General features: G+C 34.9%; 1 protein-coding gene across 1 annotated transcript in view; it reads left to right on the forward strand.

The window, feature by feature from the left end:
* ELP4 (elongator acetyltransferase complex subunit 4) overlaps positions 1 to 24,495 on the forward strand; it is a gene marked incomplete at its 3' end in the record, with an annotated part of 116,599 nt that overhangs the window by 86,343 nt on the left and 5,761 nt on the right. Inside the window, exons 6-7 of the mRNA XM_008574745.1 lie at positions 7,066 to 7,150; positions 11,662 to 11,850. Of these exons, the coding sequence (XP_008572967.1) occupies positions 7,066 to 7,150; positions 11,662 to 11,850 (274 nt within the window). The remainder of the gene's footprint in view (positions 1 to 7,065; positions 7,151 to 11,661; positions 11,851 to 24,495) is intronic.

Consider the following 24,495-nt stretch of genomic DNA (forward strand, 5'->3'; position numbering starts at 1 on the left):
AGGGCCGGCCCAGTGGCGCACTGGAGAGTGCGCCGCTTGGGAGCGCGGCGGCGCTCCCGCCGAGGGTTCGGATCCCATGTGGAGACCGGTTCCCGCTCACTGGCTGAGCGTGGTGCGGGCGCAACACCGAGGGTTGCGATCCCATTGCCAGTCCCCGGTATGGGCGCGACACCGAGGGTTGCGATCCTGTTACCGGTCAGTAAAAAAGACAAAAAGGGAAAAAAAAAAAAACAGTGAGATATCACCTCATACCTTTTAGGATGGCTATTATCAAAAAGACAAAAGATAAGTATTGGTGAGGATCTGGAGAAAAGGGAACCCTTGTGCACTGTTGGTGAGAATATAAATTAGTACAGCCATTGTGGAAAACAGGATGGAGTTTCCTCAAGAAATAAAAAATAGCAGTACCATATCCAACAGTCCCACTTCTGAGTATTTATCTAAAGGAAATGAAATCAGTATGTTGAAAAGACATCTGCACTCCTGTGTTCATTGCAGCATTATTCACAACAGCCAAGATATATGTTCATCAACAGATGAATGGATTAAAAAAAAAATTGTGCTGTATACACACACAATGGAATACAATATAGCCTTAAAAAAAGAAGGTAATTCTGTCATTTGGGACAACATGGAAGAAATCGGAAGACACTATGCTAAGTGAAATAAGCTAGGCACAGAAAGACAAATACTACATGATTTCATATTATTATTATTGTTATTGTTACATGAAATAATAATGGTCTTGGGTAGATTTTATTATTAGTGAATTAGGATGCACTCGGTATGTGTTTGATCACCCTTTGTAATTCATACTGATATTCATCATACAGTTAGCTGGAATTCATTTTATAATCTGGGACCTCGAAGCAGATTTTACTCCTTGTGAAATGCTAATTGACCCAGATAGGAATTGAATCTACTGATTTCAAACAGCAGCACTGTGTTCGGAAAGTTGAGCTAGTAACTCAAATGTGTGTTAAGATATGAAATAGTCACAAAATTGCCCTTATAGGATATTACTTACAGACATATTTCTTCAGTCATGAAAATAGAAAAATGTTTCCATGTAATCTACTGTATTTTCACTGAAAATGGAGAAATAACTATTCTACCAAATCTTTCATTATCTGGAGCCATATTTGTTTTGCACAGAACAGCATTTTTTTTCTCTTGGTTTTCTTTTTTGTTATTGTAAGATGGATACTTATGGGTTAGCTTTACTTAGGATCACAAAAAAGCAAATACTTTTGTAATTTAAGGTCACCCACAGCTTTTACAGCATTAGGCACTTCAATGTCTATGGGATAGCTGTGCTCTGTTGGGCATCTCTGGCAGCCGCACAGGACTCCAACAGGTTTTTCCTTTCCCTAGAGGTTGGGGCCAAAGGGATTGCCCTTTTCTCCCCCGCAGGATGTGGGGCAAAAAGAGATTCCAAGAGATGGGTGAGCACGCCGCTGCTCTCCCAGATAGGGAACAAACACACATGCAGCTGGGGTCTTGTCAGGAAGTTTCGTTTATTGTAACACAAAAGATTATATGCTTAGCAGGTGGGGATTTCTAAGCTTAGGCCAATCCTTGAAGAGGTCAAATGTGCACGTGCCTTGCCTCTCTATGCTTAGCCCTCCCCCTTAACTTCCCTTTGGTGCCACCTTTTATCCGTTTAGTCCATCTGTTGTTTTTGCTTAGAAAAAGGGTGCGGTCCCATAGTTCCCCCTTTTTGTTTTAATAGAAGCCTTGTGTGGTTGTGTCTGTCTTAAGTTGTGTCTCCCCCCCCATTAGGGGATCTTACCTGTCGTTGACTATCCAACCAAGTCGAGGCTGAAAGAACCTGTATTGGTCTCATATGGTTGTGCCTGTCTTAGGTTGTCCCCCCCGTGGGGGATCTTACCCGTCATTGACTATCCAACCAAGCCGAGGCCAAACAGGAGATTACACCTTGGTGTTAATTTTTTCTGAAGGGCCTAATTGACTGAAGGGTCTTGGGGGTGTTGTTCATTAGCTACTTTTTCCACCACCTGGGTGAGCATGGTGAGGGACCCTAGGTTGCGCCTTATAAGGGCCATAAGCCAACCCCACATGCATGGAGGGCCTGTTAAGGTGGATATTAGAGTGGTGAGCCAACGGGAAGTTCTAAACCAGCCTTCAAACCAGCCGGAATTGGCCTCTCTTTCCCTCCTACGTTTTTCTAATCCTTCTCTTAATTTAGCTAAAGAATCTTTAACAACGCCGGAATGGTCTGCGTAAAAACAACATTCTTCTTTGAGGGCTGCACGTAATCCTCCTTCTTGCAGAAACAGCAAGTCCAAACCCCTTCTGTTCATGTTTGGTTAGCCGGAGTGTGTGGAGAAGAGGGTGGACTTGCTTCACCAATCATGGAGAAGACCCCTAGCAGAAGATAAGCTTGCTTCATTGTGGACTTTCCTGGGAAACATAAGAAAGGTTTTCCTCAGGGTCGTTATCGCCCTGGGCAGTGGGTGAGAACTTGAGATTTCTGGCTGGCACCCATATAGGGTTGGGCTCATTGAAAGGAAAAATACAACCAAATCCTCTGCCTATAGTTAAGAGCGGGTCGGGGCCTCTCCATTGTCCTGAAAGGGGATCTTTCCATCATACCTAAATGGCAAGACATTGGGATTGGGTTGACCAGTGTTTTTGGAAAGCAGTTATTGGCTCATGTTTGGGAAAATTTAAAATATTTAAGGTAAATAATGCCATTCCTAACTGTTGGTGGGGGCTAATAATTCCCCCTTTTTGTTTTAAAATTGGTTCTTTAGATTCTGATGGTGACGTTCTATTATGGCTTGTCCCTGAGGATTGTAAGGGATGCCAGTGGAGTGGCATATGTTCCAAGTGGATAAAAAATCTTGGAAGGCTTTGCTAGCAAACCAAGGGGCATTATCTGTTTTAAGTTAACGAGGGAGGCCGAGTGTGGCAAAACATTGTAGTAAATGACTTTGTGCATGTTTAGCCTTTTCCCCAGTGTGGACTGTATCCCAACAGGCATGAGAATAAGTGTCAAGAGACATGAAAATATATTTTAATTTTCCAAATGCTGGAAAATGAGTGACATCAGTTTGCCATAAAACATTAGATTTGAGCCCCCTAGGGTTTACACCGGGGGAGGGGGCGGGTTGTGAAGGCGGTACCTGTAAATACGGGATGCAAGATTTACAGGTATGATAATCTCTCTTAAAGCCTGTAGTTTGTGAGAAGGGAGTGGCCACTGCTCCACCCATATTGGAGGTCCATCTCTCCATTTAATCTGGGGGACCAGGGGAGTAGTGGCCTCTAGAATTGGGGTTGAACCCTGATTCTGGGGAGGAGTTGTCGAGCTTGCATTTTGTAATTAGGGTGACAGCGGCTGTTGAACTGTTGTTGGTATTCTTCCTTATCTAAAAGCTCATCATAAAAGCCCTTATGATCGGTGGTGATGTAAGCATCTGCCTGGCCAAGGACGTCTTGTCCTAAAAGATTAGCATTAAGTCAGGAAGCAATGAGGGGCTTTGCCTCCCCAGTGGTGCCATCTGCATCTCTCCATTTTAACCATCCTTTTGTTTCAAAAGATGGTGTTTCACCTCCTACCCCGAGGATTTGAGGCCCAGGGACAACATCCCAGCTAGGAGGCACTTCCTCTTGACAGAGAACAGTTCGATCTGCCCCTGTATCAATTAAGCATCGGAACCTTTTACCCTTGATGGTGATGTCCATTTTTGGCCTTACTCTGGGGACTACAGGGACTGTCCAATTATCCATGGGCCCTTTTGGCTGGTTACTTTTATGACCCCCTTGTGGTGACGGGGCTAGGGGTTGCCCCTGGCTTAGTTTAAAGGATTGCCATCTTTGTCAAATTTGGACCTACAGTCCTTTTTCCAGTGTAATCCTTTTTAACATCAGGAGCAAGGTGTGGTAGGGGTTTTTTTGCCTTTAGCCTTGGGACATTGGCTTTTAAAATGACCTTGTTGGGCCGGCCTGGTGGCGCACTGGAGAGTGCGCCGCTTGGGAGCGCAGCGGTGCTCCCGCCAAGGGTTCGGATCCCATGTGGAGACTGGTTCCCGCTCACTGGCTGAGCGTGGTACGGGCGCGACACCGAGGGTTGCGATCCCGTTACTGGTTAGTAAAAAAGAGACAAAAAAAGGGAAAATTTTAAAAAAATAAAATAAAATAAAATGACCTTGTCTTCTGCAACCAAAACATTGTCCCTTGAAGGGTGGGGAAGTATTGTTTCCCGAGGGAATCAGGGCGGTAAACGGCTTGAAGACTTCAGTTAAGTTTTGTGTCTGAGCCTGCAAGGCTGTGGATGAAATCCTGGCTTGAAAATGTTGACTCCCTACCTCCCTGGAAGCAATAACCCACTTCTCCATGGATCGGTCCCTTAAGCCTACACAAGCCAACTTATGATCAGTGGTCATTCCATCCCATACAAGCATCTTAACAAACTGATCTCTGAGTGGGCCGGGGGGAAATTTTCTTTGTATATTTTGCTCTACCCTAACAATAAAGGAAGGGAGGTCTTCATTGAGCCTCTGGGTTATTCCAGCAATTGGGGGCTCTGTGGGGCCCTCTGCAAGCTTTGCCCAGGAAGCTAAGGCGGCAGCCCTGACTTGGTCTTGGTAAGGAGGCGGGATTGCCGCCTGTTGGACTCCTGTACTATATTGATCTGCAGTTCTGGACAACATGCCAAAGGTAACTAGGATGACAGGATTGGCTGCTTGATTCCTTTCTGCTTGGGCATGGCACTCCTCCTTATAAAAGGCACAGAACTTAATAAACAAATCTGGGGGGAGGACTCCCTTACATAACATCTTCCAGTCCTGAGTGGTGCAGGGCTGATGGGCTAGTCCCTGAAGGATAATTTCTGCCCATGGAGAATTAGGGCCATCCTCAGCAAGAGCCTTTTTTAGTTCTTTTAAGTCCTGGGCTTCCCACGGATACCAAGGGGCTAGTCTTTTTCCCCCCGGATTAACATTAACAGGGTTGGCTTGAAATGAAGGTTTTAGTTGATCTATGGGATTTCCCCTTGTATCTTCAAGTGATTCAGGTTTACTGAAAAGAGGAGCTGAAACCAGGAAAGCTTGGGGTTGTTCGGAAAAAGGCAGGGTTGGGCTTTCAAATTTAACCCAATTGGTATTTTGGAGCAGAGTCTTATGACCTTGCTTTTCTTCTACCTTATCACCAAAAGGGGAAAGGTCAGGATAGAGCTTTGCACAAGGGGTCCTGCCAGCCATCAGTTCAGGCTGTTGATAGCCCTTTTCACTAATTGCGTTGTCCTGTGCTCGCTCCTCAACAAAAGCTGTCCAAATGCACTCTGTACGCAGGGAGTCTGAGTCGTCTTTAGTGCTAGGCTTAAAACATAGTTTAAGGGCAGATACAGTGGGATAAAAGCCTAAGGGTGGCTCGAATCCCTGGTAGACTTCCCTCTTCTGAGCCAGGGCCTGAATACAATCCCAGGTATCATATGAGAACAAGTCAACGGAGAGCGCCCAAGGTGCTATAGATAGAACAGCCGCCCAAGTTGTGGCCGCAGTAGCGTCTGAAAGCTCTAACCCTCGACTTTTTAACAAATACTTTAGAGTCTTAAGGGCTGGATTGCTGGGTTTCTCTTGAAAATTCCCCATGGCTAAAAACTAAAAAGGAGAAGACAGAGAAAGAAACGAAAGTAAAAGGAAAGATATGACCTTGAGGCCTTTGGTACTCACCCCGATAGCAGATTTCTCTTGAACGTTGTCCTTCTTTCTGAAGCTCCGCACTGTAGGTCAGGGCCTCTTCGTCATCCGTCTTTCACGATCGTGTGGCATTTTTGGCCATCCCCATGGAAAGAAAAAGGCGAAAGTGGTATGAGGCGCCATCCTCACACAGGGCACAAGATGTTGGGCGTCTCCAGCGGCTGCATGGGACCCCAACAGGTTTTTCCTTTCCCTAGAGGGTTGGGGCCAAAGGGATTGCCCTTTTCTCCCCCCCAGGACGTGGGGCAAAAAGAGATTCCAAGAGATGAGTGAGCACGCCGCTGCTCTCCCAGATAGGGAACAAACACGTACACACGCAATGGGGGTCCTGTCAGGAAGTTTCGTTTATTGTAACACAAAAGATCATATTTATATGCTTAGCAGGTGGGGATTTCCAAGCTTAGGCCAATCCTTGAAAGGTCAAATGTGCACGTGCCTTGCCTCTCTATGCTTAGCCCTCCCCCTTAACTTCCCTTGGGTGCCACCTTTTATCCGTTTAGTCCATCTGTTGTTTTTGCTTAGAAAAAGGGCGCGGTCCCATAGTGCTCCAAACCTCATTATCATGATATTTAATGTTCAGCCATAGCACACAGGTTGTCCATTATACACTCCTAACTTCAGTTCATATAAAGCAGATTTTCTTCACTCTAAGTTATCTTTGAAATATTTTGTAGCATTTTAATATATTTTAACATAGTAACATTAATGCTGGTACTCCTCTGGGAAATAATTTAGGTTATCTTCTTAAATTCATACATTTATTGCCTTCTTTTAACAAAGGAAGTGGGTAAACAGTAAATTTAGTAGAGATTATATTCACCTGTCTTCGTGTGTCTTAAAAGATCAAGATTTTAAATTAATATTATTTTAGCAGTTTGTTCTAAGAAAATTAAAACTTTGATGGAAGATGAGTTCAGGTGACCAAGACATTGATTCAGGTGTACTTGGCATAGCAGTTCATAAAGTATGTGTTAATTATGTATGATTACTCCTGAAAAGCTATAGTGGCTTCATCTTTTAGGTTGCTTCATTGAATCATTAATTTTCTTGGAGGTAACTAAGCCTGACATAATTAAGTCATCTCAGTCTCCACAGATTTTTATCTTCCCATTATGTCAAGAACACTGAGCAGGTTAATAAAAAGCATTGTAACGTATTTCCTGGCAGGTATTGACTTTATATTTTAGGATTATTTAATACTATCTTGACACATTTTATTTTATTTGTAAGTAATGTAATAAGTGTATTCCTTTTAATTATTTATTTCATGTTTTAGTATAGTTTTTTATTTCTTGTGTAATAAGCCCATTTATGTATTTGAACCACTTCTTCCCAACAGTTCTTTGACCCTTGGCTACATAATGCTGCTTCAGTTCATCCAAAACATTATTTATGAGGAAGGATTTGATGGATCCAATCCCCAGGTATTGAGTACCTTCAAAATCTTTATAATCATGTGTATAATGTTGTTTTAAAATTTTCTAGGGGTTGACCCAGAAGGTCTTAGAATAATAAACAGTGAACAAGCTGTTTTCAAGCACAGAAGATGTAAATAAGCAGAGCACAGACAGCCTTAGTTTTACTGTTAATGCGTATTCAGAGTTTTAGCTGAGTTCTCTGTGGATGCCCATAAGATGCATGTGTGCATTGTCCATATTAATTATTTGTAAAAATGTATTTGTAGCCCCTGAGACTAATATGTAGCTACGTTTTGAAAATTACTTTTAAATTTGCAAGACTATACTTTTCTATCTAAATTTTTCATGTTTCTGCCATTCAGGCCTTAATTTCAAATTACCTTATGAGTAAGAATTATCTTAAGATTTTATTTCATATGTTATGCTTTAAGTTGTTCCATTGAATAAAAGGTGCATTTTTATTTGCTATATTAAAATATTTTATAACAGCTATTTCTCTGTAGCTCTAGTTTTTAAAACTATTCAAATTCTCACTAATAAAAGATGTTCCAGTTAGTTTAACTTAAGCAAAATTAGGAAAATTTTATTTCTAGATAGCATAAAATTCTTCCTCCGTGATTTTAATTGCTTTGCATTACATTTATACTATTTTAGCAGAAGTATTTCCAGAGCACCATTATTTTTATAGAAGAAAAGAAGACTAAAAGCCTTATTTGAGGCATTATCAGCTACATTTGCTCTTAATTCATAGATTTTAAAATATTCTTGTAAACTTTACTGCTATATTTAACACTTTCTCCATGGCAAAATAAATAATTTTAAAATTTGTTTTGATTGCTGGTCTAATTGCAGGTTGAAAATACTTCTGTGGTTGTGGTAAAGCCTAGATATTTATTTATAGGTGGGTTTTCATGTATGTCATAGTTTTTATGATGGCTTTGGTATTTAATATAATTTTATTTTGCTCTTTGTTGCTTAATTTTCGGTCTAGCTAAGGTTTATGAGTACCATGTCTTCCCTTTGGTACTAGTGCCCTTCTGGAGAGGCAAATTGGTCTCTGACAGACACCTCTCCCCTCTCCCTGTGGTAACTATGGAAACAGGCATGTCATAACAGTTCCTATGGTATAGTGCGCAGAGCTGCTGCTCTTACAGGATGATGACATATCTTCTGAGAGCAAGAAATATTATAGAATGCGAAAAAGTAAAGGCAATAGCAAAAGGGACACATACACACCCATACACACACACACAGATGCATTCTAAGGATCCTTTATAAATAAGCTTGTATTGGAATGGAATGAAATGTTTGTTTTCTTAGTCATTTATGTGTGTATGAAAACAATACCATTTTTAAGAAACAATATTTTTTTGGTGAAAATTGATAGACAGCAAACTGAAGCAGGTTTAGCTCTCTGACCCAAAGATTCTTGACTGTTGATTTTCATAAAGATTAAACAGGGTTGAGGTAGACATTTCTATGTTGAATACGAAGAATGATTAAAAAAAAATTTTTTTTATTAAATTAAAATATACCAATAAGTTATTAGAAAAATATATTTTAAATTTTATTGGAACTAAAATATAGTTAATGAATTTACATTTTTATTTATTTTTTTATTTTTTTAAAGATGACCGGTAAGGGGATCTTAATCCTTGACTTGGTGTTGTCAGCACCACGCTCAGCCAGTGAGCGAACCGGCCATCCCTATATGGGATCCGAACCCGGGGCCTTGGTGTTATCAGCACCGCACTCTCCCGAGTGAGCCACTGGCCGGCCCTGAATTTACATTTTTAAATTACAGATTGTACTGTGTACTAAATTACCTAGCCTGTATGTCTGTCTCAGAAAATTTAGATGAGTTCAAGAAGCCACAAAAATGCATCTATCAGGCAATACATCAAAAAATATTATTCCTGAGTCAGAATAATGTTCTGAAACTGAAATAAATTCTATTTTTTAAAAGGAAATTTTTGTCATACTTTCTCTCTTGCTAAATTTTTAGATAAACTAACCTTGATAGTAAGTAAATTAGTGTAGCTCATCGGTAAAGATATTTGGAATGGAGATATTTACAAATTGCTGTCATAATTTCATTTGATTTTAAGTTGCTTAAGAAATATACAATAAAAATGAAATTAGAACCTTGATTTTCCTTAGAATATCACATTAAATATTTTAGATGTTTTATGGGAATAAATTTATTTTACAACTATCAGCAAAAGTTTATTTTTTAATTTTATCATGCCACAAAATATGCCCCATTATTATATGGCATAGCAAAGCAATTATATGTCCCAAACAGAGTACATGTGTAATTCAGCCTTTGTTTTTGTAATTAACATCATATTTAAAAATATGTAAATGTATTCCCCATGTTGAAGTTTTATGCTCAATTATGTTCTGATGCGCTGTGTACCTACCTCACTTAAATGTCTCATTCTTTGACTTAATATTTTCATTCTTTCTATATGCAAGTATCAGTGTATCTGTCAAAGTCATTAAACTTCTGTATTTCCTGATTCCATGCCTAACAGAATTTTTGTTGTAAACTTTTAGCAGGTACTTTTTGGTACAACAATAGAAGGTAATGGTGATACTGTGTTAAAATACCACTGATCTGTAGTTTCTGAAAAGTTGACAGGAGAAACAATGTGGTGCTACTCTCTTTTTACCTTCATGTTTCATTCTAACATCTAAAGGGTTTTTTTGTACATTTCTCTCTTACTTTCTCTAGATTGCTCTTCCTGTTGGGAATCTAACTTAAGTTTGTTACCATGAGGAAACAAGTTTAGGGATGACAAAATGAACATTCAATTCTTGCTATTTTACTTAAATTCTGAGGTTCTAATAAAGAAAAAGGAATAACCTATCACACTTCAGGATCTTACACTAATTCACCAAAAATGTATTTATACTTCTAACATATGGCCTGGTACATCTTATTACTTCATTTCATTTAAGTAATGCAGAAATAAAAAGAAAACAATCTTTATGGACCAAATGATCTTCACATAAAGTATCTTAGGTGCTTGTCTATCATAACCTTAACACATTCAGAAAAGAAAATTGGACCAGCTGTCCTGACAGTGTCATCACCTTTCTGGTCCTTGGAGTCAGAACGTTTTGTTCTAATGTGCATAAATTCCTTTGCCTGTAATCTCATTGTTATAGTCCTATCCAAGCTATTGTGTCCCTTCATATCTTTGAAGAATTATATAGAATCAAGAGCAGTGTTCTATGCTATCCTTTTAATTTTAGAGATGAGAAAATTAATGCCTAAATAATGCATGTGTCTTGCTCAGAATCATACATCTAGTTAGTTAAATAGTCCAGACTGTAAGTCTATATTTTATTCATCTTACAAGTTGCTTTCCTTTAGATTTGCCTCTTCTGATGTTTCAATGTTTTATTGACTTTCCCTACTTTGTCAATAAATTCTGCTTAAAAAAGGAATACACAAATTCAATATTCATCTGTAATATCAGGGAAATAGATATATTGGACAATAACTAGTTGGTTAATAAATTTTATTAGTGGTATTTTATAAAAATAGTGAGTGATACATTTTAGGGTTTGTTTCATCAGAGATCACATCTAAAGTGGCATGTATCTCAAATCATAACTTTAAGAGCGAACGTTTTATTTTTTTCCATCAAAATTGTAATAATGATTTTCCCTTTTTTTGCATATGCCAGGTTTTGTTAACACCTCCTTTTGCCCAGAAGTTTTGCTGGATTGCTAAGGAAAGCATTTACAAAAAATTTGTTTGGTTAGAATAATCTAAACAGTAGAATTTATTATAAACACATTTGCTGGCACTTACTGACATTCATTCAAGGGTTTCTTTAGTGGTTTTTAAATGTTCTTTTCTCAAGAAATATTATTGTAACCTTAATGACAGTAAGCTCAAGTGCTAAATATTTGTTTAGCTGTTAAATTTTATGAAAAGTGTTAAACTTAAATTATTATTATAAAAACAGTTTCAAGAAGAAAAACTAGAGCCAGGTGCAAAATGTAAAACCAAAAAGTTATACATCTTTAACAAAACTTCTTTCAAACAAAAAGATCAAGCAGTAGGTAAGATAGAATTAAATAAGAAATATCGAGCAATTTATAGTTTATTGAAAGACAAAATTTCCTAATATTGAGAAGGGGTTTGAAAGCATTTTAGTTTAGCTTTTCTCTACTATTACCTACAATTTGTTATATATTATTTTAACTGCCTCAAACATAATTCTTAGAGTAGTCACTGTTAAAGTTTAGATACAATTTAAAGCTTGAGGTTTGTAATATTCAAATTTTCCAAAAGTGAAAAAAAGTTCTGTTATTTTTTTATATTGTAATCAAAAAGATTTCTGTTATATCGCCTTACTACTAATAGTACATAAAAAACTTTTTACCATGTCTATTGACATTATCTCCCTGATGTTCTTAATAAAACTAAGAACTAGCAAATAAAAGAGGTATTCTACTGACTAACAAAACCTTGTATGTTTACCTCCATCCCACTGTAGAAAAAACAGAAAAACATTTTAAGAATAGGAATTCAGAATCTTGGCTCACCTTTATGGGGAGATGACATTTGTTGTACAGAAAACTGTGACAACAGTCACAGCCTTACCAAGTTCCTCTATGTTCTTCGTGGTCTTCTGCGAAACTCTCTTTCAGCCTGTATTATCACCATGCCAACACATCTTATCCAGGTAAGAAGTTTCCAAAAGTACCTTCTCCTAACTAGTGGTGAAATGGTATGACATTGTGGTTTTAATTTGCCATTTCCATGATAACTAATGATGTTGACCATCTTTTCATGTGCTTTTTGGCCATTTGCATATCTTCTTTTGTCTCTTTTGTTCATATTTTATTGGGCAATCTCCTCATTATCAATTTGTAAAATTTCTTGTATATTTTGCCCACAATTTGCAATAATTTCTTCCAGTTTGCTACCTGCCTTTTCTATTATCTTGATATAGTGTCTTTTGAAGAGCTAAAGTTTAAAATCTTGAAGTTTAATTTATCAATTTCTAAATGGTTAGTGATTTCTTTCTCTCATCCCTCTAATCTTAGCAATCTTTGCCCTCTCCAAGGTCTTTTTTCTTATGTTTTCTTCTAAATGTTTTATAGCTTTATCTTTTAATAACAAATCAATGTATTCCCCTTTGATTTTTTACACTATTTTAGTTCTTGTTCTCAAATGGCTTTTGGATTCTTTAGTTAACATTCCAATTATGTTAACATACTTAACACTGACTAGTTCTCTTTTTTTTAGTAGTACTATTACTAAACTACTTATCGTCTGCCTCAAACATGTGATTTCATATAATTTTATATATCTAATACATTGTAATCTTCATGAAGGCAGCACCAGATATAAAAGTTACTAAATGTCATTTTACAAAAATGACAAATTTGCTAAAATGTCATTTAGTTACATTAATTATGTACAGCATATATAGCATATTTTAATACTATGACTGAAAAGTTTGGCATAAATAAGTGAACTTTGACTCCTTGGCCAGCAGAATTTATTTACAGTAGTCATGAGAGGATAACTCAGTTGTCCATTAAGGGCTTTGACAAATCATGCCTGAACCTAACTTATTATGTGCTTAAAATTGTGTAAAAGTCAGGAAACTCTTTTCTCTAATCATCTTAGACCTTATACACATGCTTGTATTGTTTTAATTGTTAGTAATAAGTTGTTGTAAAGTTAATACTTTAATAAGAGTTTAGACATAAAGAGCTTCTTGATTTTGATGATAAATAAACCTGAAGCATTTATCAGATACTAGTGAAAATACTGCAACTCATACTGCTACTACAAATATTTATTAGACACATATTACATGCAAAGCACTTTACAAGCATTTTGTCCTTGAATTTTGACAACACTGTCAAATTGGTAGTTTCTACTCTGTTCTCAGAAGGTCACTCAATAATAAGTGGCAGAGCCAGTGTCTTTCCCTGACTCTGTACTCCACCGTCTTCACTGTTAGGTTATGTAGGTTCCCTAATCATCAAAAAACCCTGCAAGATAACTGTGATGTTAACTGCAAAGAAGAGTAAACTGAAGTTAAATGATTCTCCAATATCACATTGTATTACACATTTAAAGCTGTTATTCAAACTCAGATCTGTTTAACTTTAAGACTTAGACTCTTTCCCCTCTGTCACAGTACATCTTTATGCGTTTTGAATTATTAACTACCTTTGATGACACTACCTTTCCACTAGGACAAAAAGTTCTTGGCTAACATTGCTATTATTCAGCATTTTAAAAGAGAAAAGTATCATTGTAAAATCTTACAAATTAGTACATGCGAAAGATTAAGCAAGAATTTCCATTCCAGACAAGGGAGAAAAAAAGATGAAAGTATATTTCCTTTTGCATAATTGCAAAGTAAAGAAAAACAGTTATAAAATAAACATATGTATATATGTAATTTAAAATTTTTATTCCAAAGGCACTTATGTGGAAAAACAAAAAAAAAGGAAAACACTTTTGAGAAGCCATTTTGTTGGTGATCATCTTTATTACTTAGAGAAGAGATTCCAACCCCATTGTGGATGTCTGTGACAGTGATTTCTTTAGCCTCTGTTTAAAGGAGCAGCAGTGATAGTGTCACTGTCAGGTGACCTCAAGTCAGCCTGTCTACACCACTGATTCAATAATGATTGAATGACGAAGTGAACTGAATACCTGAACATGAAGCAATATTTTAATTTAGATATTTTACAGATATTTTAAGCTCTTGTATAACTGGAAGAGATATGGTTTAAACTTACACTTTTTAGCATGCCAGTAAAGAAACTACTTTGAAATGGAAATCGCAAAAAATAGGATCAGACTTTGGTAATGATATAAAGTTACAAAGTTACATAGTGTGACCAAGAGTTATGACACAGCTTTTTTTTTTTTAATTTTTATTTTGTCAATATACAATGTAGTTGATTATTATGTCCCATCACCGAAACCTCCCTCCCTCTTCCCTCTCCCCCCTCCCATGACACAGCTTTTAAAAAGCTGCACAACCTTCTAAAATTTTCCCATTTTCCATACTCTCCTCCCTAGACAATTTTGCAAAGCTATCATATAGTAGGCTTCTGGCTCTACCATTAATTGTGCTATAAAACTAAATTATTCCCTCGCTCTTTAAAAGTGATGTCTTACTATATATTTATTTTTATATCGAAATGTTTAGGAAAAAATGTAAACCTTAGTTTGTTCAAACCAATCATGATATAAATAGGGGATAAAACTCCTAAAAACTTTCAAAGACTAGCAGGGAAAATCACAATCTTTAGGCTAAGTCAAGAGAATAAGCATTGGAAGCAGTATGGCAGTATGCTAAGAAAACTAATCAAAGATATGAATACACACAAACAGGGGACTGTGATTGTACTTAATAAAAACTTGCATAGTGATTACCATGAACCAGTTGCAGTACTAAACTCTTTTCAAATATTAACTCATTTAATCCTCATAATAACCCCATATGGTTGGTACTATCATTATCTTCTCCTAAAATTACACAGCTAATGAGTGACAGGATTTAGATTTAAGCCCTCCCCCTCTGATTACTGTACTCTTAACCACCATGCCGTGCTGCTTATTCAATAAAGGTACTAAAATTGAGTCAAAATTAAGAAATAGACTGTGTGCAAAGTAATATTCAGTGATATAAATGGGAGGCAGATAGGCCCAATTAATTATGTGGTCTTAGTCACATTTTAACTTTCTCAGCCTCGGTTTCTTTATCTGTAAAAATAGGGCAAAAAATACCCAATTGAGAGGATGGCACTAACATGTGTTGACACAGTCCTGGCACACAGTAGGCATTCAGTGTACATTAGCAATTGTCATCATTACTCTTATTACTTAGACCTCTAAAATTAGGAATTTGAAGAGAGATCAGGCCATAAAAAAAAAGGTGTACAAGTTTAAACACCTTAAAGCAGTAGAAATCTTCAGCTTTCCACCTCTTTTTATGAAAGACATTCACAGGGTCTTCTCATAGGTTAGTCCTGAGATGGAACAGGAAACATAGATGAAGTCAGATGGCCTTCCAGATCTCAGTAGCATCACCATGTTGTAACAAGACTCCTTTAACATCATATATCAGTTTCCTTTCCACTATGACCAGTGCCATCTCTGGAGACTGTAACTCAGGGTTTAATTGTTGATTGAGTCATTAAGTTTAATTTAGCTTTTTTTTCCTTGGTAGCTGGCGGTATTGGTATCCAAACCCTTGACCTTGGTATTACAACACTGCTCTAAGCAACCGAGCTAACTGGCCAACCCTAATTTAGCTTATTTATTCGTTCAACAAATATTGCAGGCACTGTTCTAGGCACCTGTGGGGATATGGTAGTAAACAAGACAATGTTCCTATTCCCATGAGCTTTTTCAGCAATGTAAAGATAAGATGGAACAGAAAAATAGTGTGTGTAAGTATTTGGACATTTAAGCTTGGGAGTTGATAATAAAGTGGTTCTGACAGTAAATAGAAATGTAGTGTAAAATCCTTGGAAATTTTGTCATATAATTCAACATCTATAGATAACAGCATTTTAGTACCTTTATTTGAATATATTATATAAAATAACACTAGATTAAAAGTATATAAAATACCTTTCTCTCTTAGATTAGTAAACCAGCCAATCAGTGTTCTTAGTTTAGTTATTAGCATTCTGTCAGACTTATACAGTAATGATTAGTTACCCTTTATTATACTTTTGGCATGCTTCCCATGTTTAATTTCATTGTAGGGAATGAACACATAGTTAAGGAAATTGCAAAGATGGGAAAAAGTTAAAATAGGGAAAACAATGACACAGGTTCAAAACTGATTTTAACGTATTGTTATAATATGACTTTTGCAAGTAGAGTGAACAATAATTATTTTTAAATTTGCATTTGAAGTATTTTGTCCCAGCCTCACAACTTTGAACGTGAAATCTTTAATTTCCTTTGAGTTAAAGTTTATTTCTATAACAGCACAGGAAAAAATGATAAGCATACTTTGAAACAAATGTATAAAGGTAAATTCTACATATCTGTTAAGAAAACACTAAAATTATTCAGCAAATATATTATGAATGTTTTAAAATAGACATATAGTCTTAAACAATTTTCCCTGAGCATAAGTATTATTACTTATATCGTGTCTTGCAAGAATATAGTTTTAGTACCTGCCCAAAGACATTGTACTAAATGTATGTGAAAATGGCTAAGTTAAATACAGACTTTGTTACATGCTGAACTATGGAGTAAAGTGTCATTAGGAGCAGAACTACGGATGGCTCCCCTATATTCCAGCATTACTCAGTTCCCAGATCCCTGCTGTGTAGTTGTTCCACTCGCCAAGAAGCCTGTTAAAGAGCCCCCAAGAGCATGTGTACAGCCCTCCATGTTAATAGTTAATTGGTGAGGATGGCAAGATGAGAGGACAGCCGAACATGTGGTCTCTCAGACTCAAGCAGTAGACAGACCTTTAGTTATAATAACCGCAGCTGCTCACATTCTCACAACTCAACTGTTCAAAACTGTTGTCGAGTGAAGGTTGTTGTAGGTTGAAAAAAAAAAAAAAAAAGAAGAAAGGTTACATCTAGAAAAATAACTAAAACCCTGTCTTTAAACTGTTCCTACATATTATTTTAATTATATTATTTCAACTTTTAAAAACTTAAGTATAAATTTCCATATTCAAAGTTGTTATATTTTAGCTACATTGAACATTCCGCTGCTTTTTTCCCACCTACTGTTAGAAACAGAAATGTTTTTGCCCCTTTGAAACTTTTTAATTAGTTTTTTTGCAAAGTGATCACTTTAAAAGCAGTTGTAATAGGATACTGCTCGATTTCCATATCTAGCAAGATATAAACTGTAATTTTGGGGAGTCTGTAAATGGGAACTGGTTTACTACTAGTGAAATTTGTCATCTACCTCCACATTATGCAAACATTTGTGCTTTTTAAGTTAATTTTATTTTCAATTTCTGGTGACAGTCGTGTGCTTGAGAAAATGATGACCAATAACACCTATTCTTTTTGGAAATAAAAACTTTATGCCTTATTATGATTTTATTAGTGAGGTGAAAGGAAAATACGTTTTCCCCACTTTATGCATTTTTTTTACACAGGCTATGACAGGTTGTACCTGATTTGTACTTTTTATTGATTAAAAGCACTTTTACCTGAAACTGTCAGGAAATAAACATTGAAACACTTAGAACTGTAATTAAAATAGAGAAGGTTATTTTTCTATACCTTTCTCACAGATTTCCTTTCAAAAAGAAAATTTACTTTTTATTATTGCTAATCTTTATTCAAGCTGTCATGATCTTCACTTTTAAGGAATTTTTAAATATAAACAATACATAAATTTCTCCTTAACTATAAAAATGCAGGAATGAAAACTTTTTTGACATTATTGATGATAAAATATGAAATAATATTTTTCATTCTAGAGTAATTCTATTGCTAGCATTTAATATACTTGCTTACAGAAAATTAGTTGGTAAACTATTTAAACCTTCTTTTATTCGGAACAGATTTCAGATTTGAAACTAGCCGATAGCATATTTTTATTTGCCATCATTGGCACTTGGACGATTAATAGCCTCATTCACTTTTTATTCATATACACACTGTTTTACAATAATTTGATCCATAGATTTTTTTTTCCTCCAGCAGTCTCATTGAAGAAAACTATTACCAACATTAGTTAGCTTATACCAAGGTAAATTTGTTTTCTGATGAAAAGCAGGAAGGAAAGGGCTTGTTATATGTCTCTTAAAAATTGAATGAGGTTTTATTTATTATGTTATTTTAATTCATGTGTTTTAAAATTAATCTTCTATAATATTAATGTATTAGAGCTTTGAACCCACTGAAGTGAATGATATGGAGTTTCTGTGTAAAGAAATTCAGAACAAACCTTTCCACCTCCATAAACTTTTGTGTTCATGGTGATTATTTTAGCAGCTAAACTCTAAGTCAAGCAATGGATTGCTCTAGAGCTAACCATTAATATGGGATTATGAAACATGGACTCCAATGGCCTTGTGAATTTCCCTCAATGTGAAATCTTTTATTCTTAAAACAAAAACTAAGAATAATTGCATGGCAAAGAAACAATAGACATTTGTGAGTTTTCAACTATAAAATTTGTGGAAATATTTTTTATGTAATTGTCGATATGAGCATCATTAGAGGAAAGCACAACACCGCCTTCTGTCAAATAAATTAATCTATTCTAAATTGTCTTTTTAAATGTACTTTATTAAGGAGAATATTTGAGAATGAAAATTACTTATTGATCGTAGATGTTATTACCAAAAGATAAAGATATTCTGCATATCATTTTTTCATCAGTTCTTTCCTTAATCAAGACCTTCTCAACTGAGAAAATGCCTTTAATTTTTCTACATCTTCTTAACCACTCTGAAATTGATTTTAGGAAATTGACATATTTAAAAAGAAGCAATTTTTTTAAATGAACTGAAATGATTAAACCTATTTTAATTTCACACCATACTTGTCAAATTCCAGTAACTTCATATAAGTCTAGTGAGTTGTAAACAGAGTCTGTTTTTCTTTAAAATAACAAAGGCTTGAGACTTACAAATTATTATAGCTACATATTATTTTCTTCTGTTTTAGACTATACATGCTGGTATCTGTTTAATTTTTTCAATCAAATCATAGCTTGTTTGTGTATGTAATTTACTTTCTTGGTCAAGGATGATTGCAACTTTTTTCACAATTAAACTCCAAATTATCTATAAATTTTTGTCCATGTAGAGCATTATTAGCAATATATGTATCATTTTGTCTTGTATAAATATGCATTTTAAATAAGAGCAGGATATATTTTAAATTGTCATTAAGATTCATATGCATCTTTAAAAGAAAAAATATGATTTAGAAACCTTTTATTATACTTGATTTAACCAACTAAATATTTAATAAGCCATAAGAATAATAGCATATTTAATAAACCATAAAAAAATAATAATTTTCGTTTTAATTTTTTTTGCTTTCTCTAAAAAACCTTTTTTGATGTTATAGTTCATATTGTGATTCATTCTGTAGTTCCTGTAGTGGTAATAGTTATTAGCTAACGGGTTATTTAAGGCCAAACTTTTCAAATGTATCAATGATATAAATCGTGAAATGTCTCATCACAGTATGGAGATCATCATCTGTTTAGACATATGGAATATTTGGCTGCTGGACTGTGTAGTCTTTATAATGCCCAGTGTCCAGACATGGACACAACTGTTCTGGGAGCAGAAGAGGGGAGGGACCTGTGTGTTTAGTTTATTTGAACATGGTAGAATGAAAGAAAAAGGATCTTTTACATTGTTTTAATTATAGATTTTCTTCTACATCAATTTTTGTGTACAGAAAAGAAGTTTTTATTTAATTTTACATTTATTTTACAATAAAATTTTAAGCTTTTCATCTTTGGTGTTACAAGCTTTCTGAAAAGTACCCATAAAAATGTGAGTTTCAAATTATTCCTGTTTATATACATGGATGCATACCTTCCCTTAGAGAAAGATTACCGTCTTCGAAAAAGGATTATATTTATTTCTTAATGTTGAGGGAAAACATGCTTGTAACTAATTTTAATTTAAAGTTGCTTAAGTATCAGGTCAGATATTATATTTCAATGTTATGTTTTAGCCCTTTGCTATTAATTACATTACTATTAAGTTCTTGTTTCTTTAATAATGCGTTTGCACCCTATGTAGTAAATCTTTAATGTTGGGGAGGACGAGGGGAGAGATTAAATTAGCCTTGTAACCTCTTTCTCTTCCAGGCTGATGATGGAAAATAAAAGCTCTTAGCCACAAAATGTAACACTTAGAATTAATATTTAATTAGACTAGCAAATTGTACACTGTGGCTGAAAGCTTCCAAAGAGTTGTTAGTGCCACAATTGACCTACAGGTTTAATAATAACTCACTTCTAGAAGCAAGTGCCAGTTCAGCATAGTAGAGCCACTGTAAGAAAGTCCTGAGAGATTAAAATCAGCAAACCAAATGGCAGGCAAGGATTCCTGGGATGGAGCCTTCTGGAAAGCTGGGAGCTGGAATAGCTTTTAAGCCAGGATTCAGATGAGAACAGTGGGTGAAAAAGCTGATCCCTCCTGTTCTGGGAGCTTCTGGTTGTAGGCCAAAATCTTAGAACAGATTTTTACTAAATGTTTTTGCTGCAGCTATTAACTTACATTGAAAATCAAATATTGAATAATTTTTCTGTAAAATTTAGCAAATTTTTTGTGTAAACATTCATTCTTAATTTCTTAACATATTAGTACATAATATCTGTAAACTCAGATCATTAGATTATCAGATAGGTTTGGCGCTGTACATCTATGCTGTTTTGCTGTGACATGCTGTTTCCTTGTTCCCTGTATAGTTGATTTATATGGTTCATTTCTATATTATTTCATTACGGGGCATTATGCAGAGCCTGAGAAAGAGATTGTGAAGTCTGTAGCCCAGTAATTTTTTTTTTCTTCAAGAAAGTGTGTATATCAAAAAAACATAATTCAAAGGAATTCTTAATTTTTAAAGACCTTATATTATAAAAGCAATGCTATATTTGCATATGCTTATGATGCAATTAAATTACAGGATAAATAATTGGACCTCCTGGTGAAACATTGGATTCCTATATCTCTGACAGTTTAGTCTGGTGAAAGTAGGATACCGTGAGTTTGAAAATGTGCAAACAAAAGACAGCCAACTGAAAGGGGGACACCTTACATAATTTATTGGTTATATCTTAAATAATTAAAGAAAAGCTATTCATTAGTTAAAAATTCAAGCAGGTGAGGGCCTTGCCAGCAGAGGGAGTAGTCCTGTCTTCCGTCAGTTTCCCATCATTTTCCCACCTGCCTCAGCCTTTTTCCCAGCCAGTCTCCCATCTGGACCTGGCTCTGTCAGCCTGTTTCTGATGACAGGCTATAATTTTATACTCAATATGGGATTATTCTAAGCTGATTTTAAACTTTAGTATCTTTAACCTGCCACTGCATCACAAAAATCAGCTGGATGCTCTTTTCGGTATTTGGATATTAGTGATTGTTTTTCCAGGCAGGTTGTGAGCTTTTGGGGCATCGATGAATTGCATTTTAAAGGTTTCAAGTATAAAGCAGTAAGAAGAAATTTCTTATTTAGGAAGTTACCCATAAAATATCTTTAAGGACAGAATATACACGAATTTCTCTGTGGATAATTTCCATAATATGAAGCTAAATGAGGTATAGTTATGAAAAATGTTTAAAATTAATTTTGAGTATTATACCATTATACTGTCTGCCGCATTCATTACACTATGTTGTTCATCCCATTGCTGAGAGTTTCAGAATATGTAAGACTTTTTAGAAATGTTTACTAAAGTAACCTACTGAAAAAGAAACAAAACATAAATATATAAATAGACAGATGTCTGCAAAGTATGGAGTACTTGAGGCCAGTATAAATGTAAGCAATATTTGTGAAAATAAAATGATGTGTTCTAAGAAAAAAAAATCATGTGTTCTTAAAAAAAAAAAGAGCCTCAGTTATAAAGAACCAACATTTTCATACCAAAATTTAGCTTAGCATACCAAGTGTTTGATCAGATAGAAAGCAAAAAAAGCTCCATTGCTTATTCATAATAAAATGTGACAATTTAGCAAGTTCTTTCATCATTGGGGTTGAGTATATTTGCCATTAGCTCCTTTCTGAATATATTTTAAGTTTTAGGGGGAAAAAACCAAAATATGTTTGTTTTATGATTTTCTTACATGAATGTCAGTGTATGATGCTACCAAGAGAGTGTGTTACACTTAGAATTTTTTAATTTACAAAAGCTCCTCTATCTTCTAAAATTAACTGTGACTTTGAATAAAGTTCAGTGTTAAATCTGGAAAGATTTAATCAAACACTTTCATAATTTATTTCAAATATACATTAGTGTACTTTTATCTGATAAAATGATATTCTTTATTAAATTCAAAATAATTTTGAGCATAATTATTTCCCCAGTATCACATTTTTAAAACCTAATTCACAAAAGTAAGTGACAACTCTAGGGAAGGTAGGGCAAGTTTGTAAAAAGTTACAAATAGTATAAATAATTTTATTATTTCATAGTCTTGATTTCTATGAAATTTAAGCATGGAAAAACAAATACCTCATTTAATGGAGAATTTAAGCATGGAAAAACAAATGCCTCATTAAAATCCCTAGATTTATCCTTTGATTCAAGTTAATTTTGGGATTACATGACAAAGAAATGTCAAAAATTCTAATATGTCATGTTTCTATGTGTATCATTTTTCAGAAAGTGTTATAAATTGAGCTGTTGAGCATTCCATACTTACATTTCTCATGAAGATTCCCACCTGTCCCCCTCCCTCATGTGCATTATATCATGTACTAGGGGTCAAACATAAAGTAACTTAAATATTTCTTTAATTCTCCAACATTAACTAATCATAGTGCTTCCACGCTGTTGTAGTCCCAAATCCATTATTTGTGCCATACTCAAATGGGAGCTCTTCCTTTCATTTCGTGCCCACTATCTTTCTTAAATAGCATAAATTGAGTAACCCAAGAACTTATTCCTACTTGAGGCATTGCATAAATGCTTTATATCAGTTTGTTCTTTTGATTATTAAGTTATTGGTTAATTACTTCTTAATCCTTTTTCCTGGAAATGTATATTGTATTGGTACAAATTGCATCTTTTATGTTGTTGAGATAATTAGTCTAAGAAAATAAGAAAATATTCAGGGTTTGAGGTATTCTGATTGTTACTTGGGAACTCTAAATAGGTATCTGAACTATTTTTATTAGAAAATTGTGGGAGCTTTATATGGCAGTAGTTGAGTTTTTATCTCTTGACAAAATTTATATAGTTTGGGTTTTATACACTTTGAATTGAAAGGGAACATTAAAGTAATCTCCCTTAATTTAAAATTGATTTAATAGATTTGGCGTATCCTAATAAAAAAATGTGTTGTCATTCTATAAAAGCGAGCAGGAAACACTTTATGAAGCCAAACAAGGAGCAGTCAAAACAAAAACTGAAGTTTTTGTGAAATTAAATTTGGAATGCAAAGGTAGAAGACTGGACAATCTGATTTGTCTTGTTTATTTGCAACAACATTTAATAATTTGACATATTTTACTTTTAGGGGAGTGGAAGGGGCAGCTGGTCAGTAGGGGATCCGCACCCTTGACCTTGATGTTATAACACCATGCTCTTACCAACTGAGCTAACTGGCCAGCCCTTTAAATTTAAATAATTAAGGAATTACACTGCAACAGAAAGTTTTAAGAGCCTTTTACGTAACTTGATAACAATGCTATTTGAGACTGCTAAACTCTTAAAACTCCAGGACACTGGCTCTCTTCTCTTTTGGCTTCCCTCCTACTCATGTCTTGGCTACTATCCAGATCTGACAACTTTCACCCAGGAGCAAAGGGAGATTTGTCTAGTATAAGAAGGATTTTTGAGCCATCCTTGATTTTCATATCCAAATGGGCAAGAAGGAGGGGTGGCAATATCATTGTACATACTTGGGCAATGTATGTGCCACACATACACTATAACCCTTAATTTACTCATACTAGTGAATTCTGAACATCCTTTCTCAAATCTTCCTTATTGAAAGCTATAATGTAACAACTTCAAAATTAACACAAAAATTATTTTCAAATTTATGTCTAAGTAATTAATGCACAAATATCTTTACTTCTCCATTTCCAATTATATACTAAAGACCAAAGAGGTTTTGCATCTTGGCTATCAAAAACATAGAAACGGAATCTGTTAGGATGAGAATGTGGAAGTTCCAGTTTCAAGGCCTCTGCTCAGATCATTATGCTAAAGCTTTCTGAACACTGCTGTTCGTGACAATTTATTATTTATAGTGTATTTCTGCTACAGTAAATTGTGATTATTATGCTTTTAAGGGTTTTTTTAAAAGCTGTTAATTTTAGATTCTTTTAAATAAATCCATCTACCTTTATCTAAAAGACCATTTAGTATTAATATTATAATTTGAAAGACCTTTTGACAAGAATGATTTTAAAGTAAATTATATCAATGGACAATAATATTCCTTATGTATCTTGGAGATACAGAAGTTACTTTTTTAACGTTTTAAAAAATATGTACATTTACATGCCCAAAATCTTTTATACTCCTACAAATAACTATAAGATTGAATTAACTTATAATAAAAATAAAGTTTATCTTGGTCTGAAATGTTTATCTTATTCTTCTATAATTTCCATTGCTCGTTTTTGTACAGATGTTTTTTAGATATCTGTACAAC

This window comes from Galeopterus variegatus, unplaced genomic scaffold (genome assembly GCF_000696425.1).
Source record: "Galeopterus variegatus unplaced genomic scaffold, G_variegatus-3.0.2 Scaffold1095, whole genome shotgun sequence".
Lineage (NCBI taxonomy): Eukaryota > Metazoa > Chordata > Mammalia > Dermoptera > Cynocephalidae > Galeopterus > Galeopterus variegatus.